The following is an 11,381-nucleotide window of genomic DNA, read 5'->3' on the forward strand; positions in this document are numbered from 1 at the left end:
GCCCTTTCTTGGAGATTGTACCTTCTCTTTCACTCCCCTCAAGCCTCACTTGCTTCACGTTAAGGAATACACTTCTTTCCGGGGGACAATCCAACATTTGAAGGTCTACTCCTCGTGATTTACATATTTGCACTTGCAAAGTGTACTATATACACCCATCCGGAGCTCTAAAGTTAGTGTCCTCAATCATAGTAGCCAGCACCGTATAACGTTGAATGCACTAGTTGTTGACCTTTTTATAAAGCTGCACCATGCATTGTGTACAACATAAGGCATCTACAAGCGGCACACAAACAAAACTCCGCCACTTAGGAAGCTGCAATCACTATGAGTCAACTACTAAATTTGAAGGCTTTCGCATTGACCAGCTCCAAGCGCCCATCGACCACAGGGACCACCATTCTCCAATCAGCAATATTTCCTCCATCACCTGTGCAGAGGCTTTTCCCCGTCTGCTGCAGCTTGCCATTAAGCACTTAAACCCGTTGCACGTTTGCCATCAATAGGCACAAGGACATCAGCCCAAGGGAGCACATCCCCTCCCCTCTTGTGTCGTCAATTTGCAGCCCTGAAAAGGAAGGTGCCATCACCCTTTTGTTTCTTAGCCACTTATCGAGGGGAGCAAGGCCATAGTCTTCCAATCTCTCATTTTTCATTCATAACAAGGATTGGGCAGGCTATTCATCCCACCATTGTAGCCACAAGTTCCAGCCCCCATAAAACTGTTCACCACCACCAGTCACAGCCAACAAGGGTTATAATTATATAATAACCAAAGGTAGCTTAATTTCTTGGATTAACTTAATTACATGCTTGCTTCATTTGAGGGGGTGGAAAGGCTTGCACAATCAAGAAAATGTAGGCAATCAATATGCCAAGCAACAACACGCACATACACACAAGAAATAAGAAATCTATGTGTTTCTAACAATAATACTAAACATCACAATAGCAATACCCAAATCTCTAACACACCAAGAGACTCCATTTCATCGCTTAAGAAGCATCATTGTCAAGCATCTTTTCCGCTTTAACTTCACGACTCTACAACTTTGAGCCTCCATTGTGGACTCCTTCCATCACATGAGTACTAAGTGTGTTCCGTTCTTTTGCACCCCAATTGTACTTGTGAGGCATCCCTGTTTGTCACTTTTGCACTCATCTTGCAAGTATTCTTGCCAGCGTTTGACAATTCTTGGCCTTCAATTTACACACGAGGACACCACAATAAGAACAATGATCAAGGGATGACAACTTCACCCACTCCTACAGACATATACTCTCAATTCATGGAGGCATTATCCATACATTTGAAAGCATGGCCAAAGCCTAAGTACAGCCACTCCAACAGATTGGCCAGCAATTTAGCCAACACGATTGGCTACCATGTTGGCCAAATTGATTAAATGGTTAGCTCAGCCCATCAAGATAGGGCCAAGTAGCCCAAGCCATAAAATGAGGATCATTTTAAGCACCAAGATGTCACCCACCTAGAAAAGAGATAACGGCTGAAGCAAATGTGCACTTTTGACATCGAAATGCCAGAGTTTTTAAGTATTTTGCATCCCTAGAAGGTCTATTGGTGAGAATGTTCTTACCAATGTCTCTACAAGCCATCCAAGCGAGGTATCTAAGCCAGAAAAAAGAATATCACAACTACACTCCCAAGCTTGGGATGGATGCCAAACTTCAAGGCAGCCATCTAGCGATTGCCTTTTCACATATGGATGCATTTAGGATATTTGTTTAACATGGTTCTTATACTTTGGACCCGCTGAATACACTTGCATTTTCAGGAACAACAACACATGACCAAGCACACCAGCACATACCTTATCAAACGACCATGCCTCAAAAGGTATTGATCATGTGGACAACAACCCTTTTAGCCAATACACATCGATCATATTGTGCCCTACCTACGAATGTGAGACTGGCGACACCTTTCCATCAAAATGTCAGCATCAAGCCAAGGATGCAAGTGGACATGGAGGAAGCTAGCTAGAAACCACCTCCTTAAGGTGTAAAGGAAAAGCTGACAATGCATAAGGTCAAGAAGGGAACCTCAAACTCAAAATGATCTCGAGTAGTAGATGACAAAGCTGAAACATTATTTTGATGACAAGCATGCGGGGAAGATTATGCTACACGTGGTGGCATTACCTGAGGAATCTGGTGACTAATTAAAAGCCTTGAGATGACTATGGTCTTTTGTGTAGCCACTCATTCATATTGGAGCAATATTTTGGCTGGGTTTTGTGCATTATCTTAAACTGGTAGAGCCCAATAATATATGTATCAAATTTGAAGTCTCTTTTCTCTTCATGCACAACATCTTAGACAAAGGAAAACTGATGTGCTGCATTTAGAGAATGCAAACCATCTTTCGATCCTTGAGGGTATCATGTGAAAGACTATCATTTGGTACCTAATAACACCATATTTGTATCGTATGTCTTCTTACAAGTCATATCAAGGATCTTAGCGGGATCCATGACCTCCTATAACATTGAGCCTGGTTGTCCAAGTGTTCCTCATATTGCAAACGTCCGTATGCTAAGGGGTCCATTTCCACCACATTTGAATAATAAATTTGACCTTTCTTTGCTATCCATGATAGACTAAATGTTTTCTAATTTCAGAATTTTTTGGTACTACATTGCCCAAACACTCTATATTGCCTAGAAAATTCAACGGCATGGCTATGCACTGTTAGTGGACATATGCTCGTCAAAGAAACAACCTTACCAACGATGTGACTTGCAGCCAATAAGATTGATCATGGGCTTAGTATTGAGGTTGCCAAATGGACAGCAACTACTCAGCCAATTATGATATACGATGCACGCATTCAACTCTAACATGATTACTCGTTTGCAAGAAACTTATTTGCCGTGATGTAGGCTGCACGCATTCAACTCTATCATGATTACTCCTTTGCAAGAAACTAGGATCGATTGAAACAGTCCTATGATGTGCATGGATGATTTTATTTTTTTGAGGGGGGAGGGGGGGGGGGTCCGGGTAACCGAGCCACATGAGGGCAGTATTCCCTGTGGAGAACATTCACATGCGACAAGTATACAACAGCCTTTCATACAAAATAAAGCTTGATTGAGTTCAGAGTACTACCCTTTAGATTGGCTTATATCATTAATGCACCATATATTGCACTTCTTTAGGGATTTGTCCTATTTTTTGTTGATGGAATCCTCATTTACAGCAAGTGTAAGAAGGAATACATCATGCACCTTAAGTAGGTACTTTTCCGGAAAAAGAGGTGGAATGTCTTGAACACATTGGGGGCCATAATGGGATCCAAGTGGATCATAAAAGGTAAAATGCATGAGGGAATGGCTACAGCCATGTAACACGACTCAGCCGAGGGGACTTTTTGATCTTGCCTCATATGGCACTTTCCAAAAGGGCAGCTCCTCTCATTTCAAACAAAAGGACCATCTAGAGATTGAATAAATGAATGGAGAACTGGACAGATTGAATAGATGAATGAGGAAATGTGTCCGACACTTCTGGACTTTCAGACTTTGCTAGAATAGCACTTGCCTATTGATAGAGCCCATGTAGGGATGACAGATTTGGATGCTTCAGCTGTAAAAACCAGCAAACAAGGAATCTCTCTCAAGAAAATGAAACCTCTTTCCAAGTGGCCAAAAAAACATGCAGGATGCCCTGGCCTGAGTAAAAGAAATATGGTCGTGAAAATAGGAGACATCTGGTACCTAACAGGAGAAACCCTGAGCGTGTCTCCTCTGGCCAAATAAACATGAGTCTCACAAGCATGGTCAGGTATACCCAAGCTCATTTCACAATAAATGTTTGGTCAAATCAAGAAGGAAACAAGGTACAGAGCCTGAAAAATACAGCCAAAATGTTGTGCTGACAAAATTACAACATATAAATGCCCAATAAATCAGACGTCAAAATTTCAGAACTCTTGCAACGAATGCACTGTGAACTCTTATCCCCATGAAAGCATCGTCAGGCAGCATACATGCTCATTACATAAAACTCAACTGTCCACAAAATAATAATCAGTCACCTGTAACAAGGAGTGCTCTTGACGAACATTTGCAACATCATAAACACTTGCAGTCCCAGCACTTGCAAGTCCAGCAACTGTGACAACTGCAAGAGGTAAGCCGACACGATTGAAGCGAAATGATGCCCAGATGACAACTGGGAAGACCAGATAAGATAGCCGTTGTGGATCCTCAAATTTTTTTATCTTGCGGAAGAATATGAATAGAGAGAGCACAATGAGAACTACAAACAAGATCCCACACTCTGTAGCCCTGATGAGGCATGTCCGAATTGAGAAATTTTCATTGGCAGATGAAGCAGCAGTGCACACATCCTCAACACTTATGTTGTCTATCCTTGCACCCTGCTCCATTGTATCATGTGCGTCACTTTCATCCTCATACACCTGACTATCTGCTTTGCTAGAAATTGGCTGATTGCAGCCTCCACAAAATCTTCGATTTGTTGAAGTCTTTCTACGCCACATGTTAGCCCAGCCTTTTGCCAAAGCACCCAACCAAGGACCTTGCTGCCGATTGGATCCTCTGTGGGATAAGTGCTTGTCGATTGAGTCATTCTCAACATCATAGCAAGCTCTGGGCTTGTGAGAAACCATGCTGCAATGTCCTGCATTCTGAGAAAAACAGGCAATGGAAGTGGAAGGGTTGCCCATAGTAGCTCCATTTATGTGAAATGATCCTTGAACAGTTATCACATCCAACTCGTTTGATCCAGGAGCATCTCTGCCAAACTGTTCCTGCCGTTGACTGCATGGATCAATTTTCTGGGAGATAAAACCAATTTTAGGTTGCTTCTTTTGAACCCAGCAGAAGGGCTTTACCTCCAGATGGAAGTAATTCCACAAGTGAAGAATGCAGGGCATGTAGCAGAGGATCGCTGACAAATCACCAAGTACCCATGTTGGCCAGACAGACAGAAAGTCTTTCCATTCTGATAGCTGAAATGCAGATAATGCAATTGCATTTCCTGTTCCAGCAATAATTGTAGCAAATGGCGCCACGAGGAACAGCCATAAGGCATCATGTAATGTATCAACTGTGAGAGTTCCTTCTCTTGCTTCCTGTAAAAGGCAAATTCTACCACTTCTCAGCATCACAGCCATCATCTGCTGGGAAAACCTGAAACTGAACTCTTCTGAGCGTCTACGGTGACATGATAATCACAAGGTGACATGACACGCTATAAAGGGAAAAACTGGAAAAACGCATGAAACACCCTGGAGATACCAGGATTTAATTTGAACACACATACAAAATTGTATATCGATCCTCTAAGCTCCATTTAGATAGACGACATCATGCACAACATACCTGCCATCGAAAACGTCCATTTGTAAACCGCAGCGGATGCTTGAGCAACCAACCACATGAGAGTGACTCCAGCAGTGAAAATCCACCAAAAGCAAGTGATGCAGGCAAGTAATGTTGAGGTGGACGATTGTGCAAATTGTGGAAATACCAAACGTTTATCCCAATAGTTCCAAGAAGAATACCCACGAATATTCTGCACCCAAATATCAGAACTGCAGCGACCATGATTCCTGATGGGGCCCATATGGGTGATTCCAGGGATCGGACAACTGAAAGCGTGTCCGACAATTTTCCAGTTCCAATACAAATACAAGCAATTATAAGATTCGTGGCAAACCACCTTGCCGATCCCCATCGTAGATCTTTCATCTTTTATACACTGACCTGAAAACCATGAGACGTATAATTTTAAGAATTGTTCTTGAAACCGAAACGTGCCACCAGAAACAAATCTTCCTACACTTCCACTCGCAGATTCCCCAGCACAGTGAATTGCACCTGGAGACTCATCTGGATGAGTTATCGCTTGCCTCTCATCGATTTCAAGTTGTGTGAGTGATCACCTGGCCGCACAAGCGTTTTGTTCCGGGCATTCTTCAGCAGATCGTACATCAAGACTTTAATCTATTCAAGCAATGATTCCTTTTCTGTCAAACTTGAACGACTAAGGGAGCTTTCCCAAGATAGCCTTTCAGGTTTTTACTGCAAGGGCATGTCATGTAAAGTCTTCCGGCACGGAGATTAAGTATTATATATGAACCGTTACAGTGGCCATGCCAAAGCTCTTAGAACGAGCTAGCGCAAACTTATGTTTCCTAAAGGCAAGGCTTGATCCACCCTCTCATGTCATTGCTGCTCTCAATCCCGACCATTGAGTAAAATCTCCCATATAAATCATTTGACAGAGCAGCCGTTGTTTTCTCTTCACGTCTTACACAAGAGCGTCAAAATCCAGCACCTGCTCCAATCCCAGTTTGAAAGGAAGGTGCTTCACGGAGAACTGTAAATTTTTTGCTGTGTTTGCTACTAGCGACAACATGGATGGGCTCACCACTAAGTACAACAGAAATAGATGCCCCATATTTTCAGGTTCTGTCAAAGTCCGCTCCTTTGAAGAGGTATGGTTGAAAAGATTCAAGGAAGCCGTGCGATCGAGCTCACGTTGTACCCAGTCCTAAACCAGGCTTAGCGCTTTTCAAGATGGACGATCACTGCTCCCTGAAGGCTCCGGCAGAAAGGTTTATCACTAGACTGTTCTTATAAAGAGACTGACACGAGAAAGCATGAGCAACTGCTGAAGTACTCAGTCAGCGAATTCACTTCGTGGAAACACATTCAGGCACGTGGGTCTTTGAAAATGTAGACAGTAGTTCGTAATCGCGAAAGATGGTTCTGCAAGGCAGATTAACTTCAAGTGGGCAGCAACAGCTACGGAATGCATTTCAGTGAGACGCTTTTAAAATTGGAGGTTCAGCATGCCCAGCAGGATAATTGCACACAGAAGCTCCACACCTAGAAAGTAGAGGAGGAGAGTTTTTGTGAAATGAATGAGGTAGCTGGGAGCTGGAGTGAGCATTTTGTGACTTAATGGTGGGGAAAGGAGAAGGAAGAGAGGTTGAAAGGTGAGGAACAGCCTTTTCGTTGCGATGAAGGAAGACCCACCTTGCACCTTGTATGAAACAAGAGAATGAAAATGGCAGGACACGCGGCTTCAGATAAGAAAGAAGAGGGGCACGAACAGACTGTGTGAGTGGAGAAAGAGAGAGAGTGAGAGGGAGTGTTGGGCAATCTTGCAAGTGGGACGTGTTTAGCGCACTAAGGGAGACTCGAGAGTGAAAGACACAGCGATGTGAAGGAGGTGCACAGGGACCAAGGAGGAGAGTAAAATTACTCGCTCTGTCGAGCATGCAGAGAGGAGCACACGGGGGAATTCCAAGGGGGGAAAGCCATTGTGAGGAGGAGGACAGACAGGCAGAGAAGAAGACCGCCCAGAATGCCACGGGAGAAAGAGAGGATCAGAGAGAGAGAGAGAGAAAAGAGAGCAGGATAAGAAGGCAATTGTACTTTTATATGAAGCAAGGCTCTTTGTGTGTGTGTGTGAGAGAGAGAGAGAGAGAGAGAGAGAGAGAGAGAGAAAGGGGGGATGCAGAGCCAGCCAGTGAAAATAAGTGAGAGTGAGAGCGAGAAAGAGAGAGAGAGAGCGAAAGAGAGGATACAAAAGAATGTCACTAGTGAGTTGGAATTCGGCTGACGAATGACCCAAAAGCGTATATAGATACATATATAGACAAAAATGGAGGGAATGGAAGCGATGAAGACACAAAGTACACAGCCAAACAGAGAAACAGAGATATAGAGAGAGAGGGGAGGTGTGCAGTGTACACCGATGCATTTCGTTAGCGGAAAATCTGTAGCAGGATTTTATTCTTGGACAGGAACACGAAGCCGCAAAGTTAAGACGAGAAGGCTGGGAAGGAAAAATCATATTGATGGAAGCCTGAGCACATGAAAATCGTTCAGTAAAAAGAGAAAAGAGAAGGGGAAAGTGTGAAAGAACTGTGTGTCAAATACGAGAGAGACAGAGGAGTAAGAGAGAGGACTACTTCTCAACTGAAAGTCCCCACTAATCAGAGACATGCGGTATAACTAATCAGAGACATGCGGTGTATGGGTGTTGAAATTACCCACTAGTCAGAGACATGCACAGAGTGTGTGTGTGTGTGTGCGTGTGAGAGAGAGAGAGAGAGACAGCAGTCTTGCATCTTGATCCCGGGAAGCTACTGTGTAATATAAAGCATCAAAATCTTGAACAAAAAAAGTGTGTGAGACGAGAGAGAGAGCACTTGCATCTTGATCCCGGGAGACCACCCACCAAGTAAGCGAGTACAATTTTCTTTAATATATGTACTTTTCTTATTCTTTATTTTTTGTAAAGACAAAGAGAGTACAATTGCCCACTAAGAAAGAGAATTTGGCCAACTTGCCACGACATAGAGAAAGTAGTTACTGTACGAAGGGAGAGAGAGAGAGAAAAGAGGCACCTATGACCTATTAGTAAGTAAAAGAGAGAAAGAGATGCATAGAACTTAGAAGAGATAAGAACTTTTAAGGCCAGGTCATATAGCCAAAGGGAGGTCAGAGGGGACTTGTTTTTTGCAATTTTTGGGGTAGGAGGATGAAGATGATGACGATCACCTCATTTTAACATCCACGTGAGTCATCTAAGAGAGAGAGAGAGAAACAAGAGTACGTAGTGGCTAGACTACTGAAGCTTCTCAAATTCAACTTGTCCTTAAATAAATGCAAACCATCCACTCTTAAACACAGAGGAGGACAGTTAGAGACAGGAGGGCCTTAAACAAAAGTGCACTAGAGCTAATAAAGATTCTGCATCCCAACACAAGCGCACTGATATATATTTTATAAAGCAGGCTCCCGAAGAACAATGCTTGTTTATTGTACCTTTGTTTAGAAGAGAGACTCTCCAGAACCCAAATTTCAAAACCATGGCAAGTTGGTCTTCCACTTTCTGAGCTCAAACTTCACAACTTCATGGTGTGTGTGTGTGTACCTTCCACTGTCTCTCTGACTTTGGTCCTCCTCTTCACTCTTTAAAGCTCATGTGTGTGATTAGTGTGTGTGTGTGTGTGTGTGTCTCAGACAGACCCTCCACCTTCTCTCTGACTTTGCTCCTCCTGTGCTTATCCTGTTGTTCGTATCCTGTTTATTTGCCTCTGGGTTGTGGAGCTTTTATTAGTTGTTGTTTTTTGGGGCTTGCCGAGTCCCAACGCTACCATGCAATAATATGGAATTGCACAATGCACAGTCCTCACTGCATGCAAAGCTTCAAGAATCGATCGGCCGTAGGATTCAAGCGCTTTTTAGCCTGACAGCCCCCCCCCCCCCTCTTTTCCCTCGGCCTTTGAAGTCTGCATCATCGCATCATCTTCTTCTTCTTCAGTCTTGAGTATTGTGACTATTCATTTGTTGGCTCTTGTGTAACTTGTTTCCACTCTCTCTCTGTCTCTCTCTCTCTGGTTTTCTTGCTCACTTCGAATGTTGCTGTATCATCATCTTCTTCTCCTTTACTCTCACTTTCAATGCTGTTTCCTCCTGCTACCAGCTCAGTTCTGCCTTATTGCTATGAGCTGTTTTCCCGACTTTAGCCATGTTTGCTTTTCACTCAGAGACCCTGCTCTTGTTTTGCAGTCAAATGTTCCGCTCTGGTTGGCGGTCAAATATGCTCTGTTTAGGCCTCTGCCGCCCTGGTTTTGCGGTCAAAATATGAAAATGCTTCTCCAGCACACGAGTCCACTGTCCTCGGGGTCCCCAACGTGGCTCCCTCCGAGAATCGGGCTGCGCAAGCAAGTCGCCAGCCTCCGTGCCACAAAGGCGACAACCTTGTTCTTCGAACAAAGACTCACCGATGGTCAGCCCACATTCCAAATGGCGCCACATCACGCAACCGCCAACGAGAAAGGCGCTCCTTGGAATTGCCGGTTAGCGCCAAAGAATTCGAAAAAAAACAAGGGCAGTCGCAGGTATCGTCACGGATTTGCGAGCAGCGACAAAACAACAAAAGCTCCGATCGTCCCGGACCTAGTCACTGCTAAAAACAAAACATTCAAAATCGTAAGCTTCGAGACAGAAATAAGAGTTACGACAAGTTCAGCGCAGAAAAGCACAGCAAGAACACCCTCCGAAACAGGGATTTGGAGCCAAGAACAAGGCGGAACAGCTGAAAGAATGGCCAAACAACATCGGAAACTCTGATTGTGCGCCAAAATTTGAACACTATATGCAAGCAATCGAGCTGCAGAACAGCAAAAAAACTCCGATTACAGCGCAACTGTGCAAATTTGCAAATTGCAAGCCTAACTTTTCTGCTTGTAGTGCGAAATTTCTGCAGTTTAACTGCGATTCTGCGCCAAGATTTGAAAATTAAGCAAGCAATTGAACTGCAGAACAGCAAAAGAACTCCGATTACAGCACAGCAGACCAAGCATCTTGTGCAAATTTGCAAAATGCAAGTCAATCTCTGATTAACCCACCAAACCTCCAGCCTTGGTACCTCACCTCCATATCATTGCTTCGTCCTGTACTCAGGCTCGGCACCAGACGTCCAGCCTCGGTACCTTACCACCACCTCCCCTAATCCCTCACACGACCCATACCTCCAGCCTCGGCACCTGAGCAACTAAAAAAGCCTTGCCGCCTCAGCTTCGGCACCGAGCCTCCAGCCTCGACACCCCAGGACAGCCTACGACAAATACCGAACCTACCTGTCCTACCGTAGCAGCTTCCTTTTTTAATTATTTTTTCCCCCTTTATTTCTTATCACCCTTTTGTATTTTTTAATTGTTCATTTGTGCCAGGTCATTGTCACTAATCAACAAACAACCACAATCATATTGTGCTCCCATGATTCTCTCTCCCCCCCTCATCATGCAATTTTGCTTGCCATCAAAATCACACGTCTTTCGTGCCTTTATCGTCTCTTGACTCTAACCCGCGCCCCCCCGCGTCACAATCCTACTTGGGCCTCCTATGTGTTGCAATCCTAGCACACTAAGCCTAGCCCACCTGCTTCATGTGTCGCAATCCTAGCACACTCATCCAATCTGTAGCCCCCCCCCCCCCCCCCCCAACACTTGTTACCATACTACAATTGACCACCTCTCTTGGAGACTTTCCTCTCCTCCACAACTCTTACCCATCTGAATTGACAATGCCAATTCTCTCTCTCTCTCTCTCTCTCTCTCTCTCTCTCATGGTCACATAGAGGGTCCCTTGTAAATCCAACAAGGCTCACAACAATATACATTAATATTGTTGTCATTGCTTGATGATGAGGATGATTGACTGAAGGGACGATCCCTACTCAAGCGTAATGCCTACTATGAGTACATTGATCAAGCACCGACAATTACTCTAACAGGTGGATCCCAATAGAAGTGCATGAAAGCATTACTTGATATAGTCCATGGGAACAGACTTGTAAATTAACTC

At 44.0% G+C, this 11,381-nt stretch overlaps 1 protein-coding gene across 2 annotated transcripts in view; it reads right to left on the minus strand.

The window, feature by feature from the left end:
• The window catches only part of LOC147883120 (osmosensing histidine protein kinase SLN1-like), a 52,429-nt gene extending 44,973 nt beyond the window's left edge, over window positions 1-7,456 (minus strand). The window contains exons 1-3 of one of the 2 annotated variants that reach the window (XM_087399216.1): window positions 5,936-7,456; window positions 5,373-5,756; window positions 4,061-5,122 (exon numbers count right to left, since the gene is read on the minus strand). In XM_087399216.1, coding sequence (XP_087255342.1) covers window positions 4,061-5,122; window positions 5,373-5,741 — 1,431 coding nt within the window. In that variant the 5' untranslated portion in view covers window positions 5,742-5,756; window positions 5,936-7,456. Of the gene's footprint in view, window positions 1-4,060; window positions 5,123-5,372; window positions 5,757-5,870 lie in introns of both variants that reach the window. The other variant, XM_087399215.1, reaches the window with a different exon arrangement.
• Between the last annotated feature and the right edge of the window lie 3,925 nt (window positions 7,457-11,381).

This window comes from Dipteris shenzhenensis, chromosome 28 (genome assembly GCF_047967505.1).
Source record: "Dipteris shenzhenensis isolate YYH24624 ecotype China chromosome 28, Dip_SZ_1.0, whole genome shotgun sequence".
NCBI lineage: Eukaryota > Viridiplantae > Streptophyta > Polypodiopsida > Gleicheniales > Dipteridaceae > Dipteris > Dipteris shenzhenensis.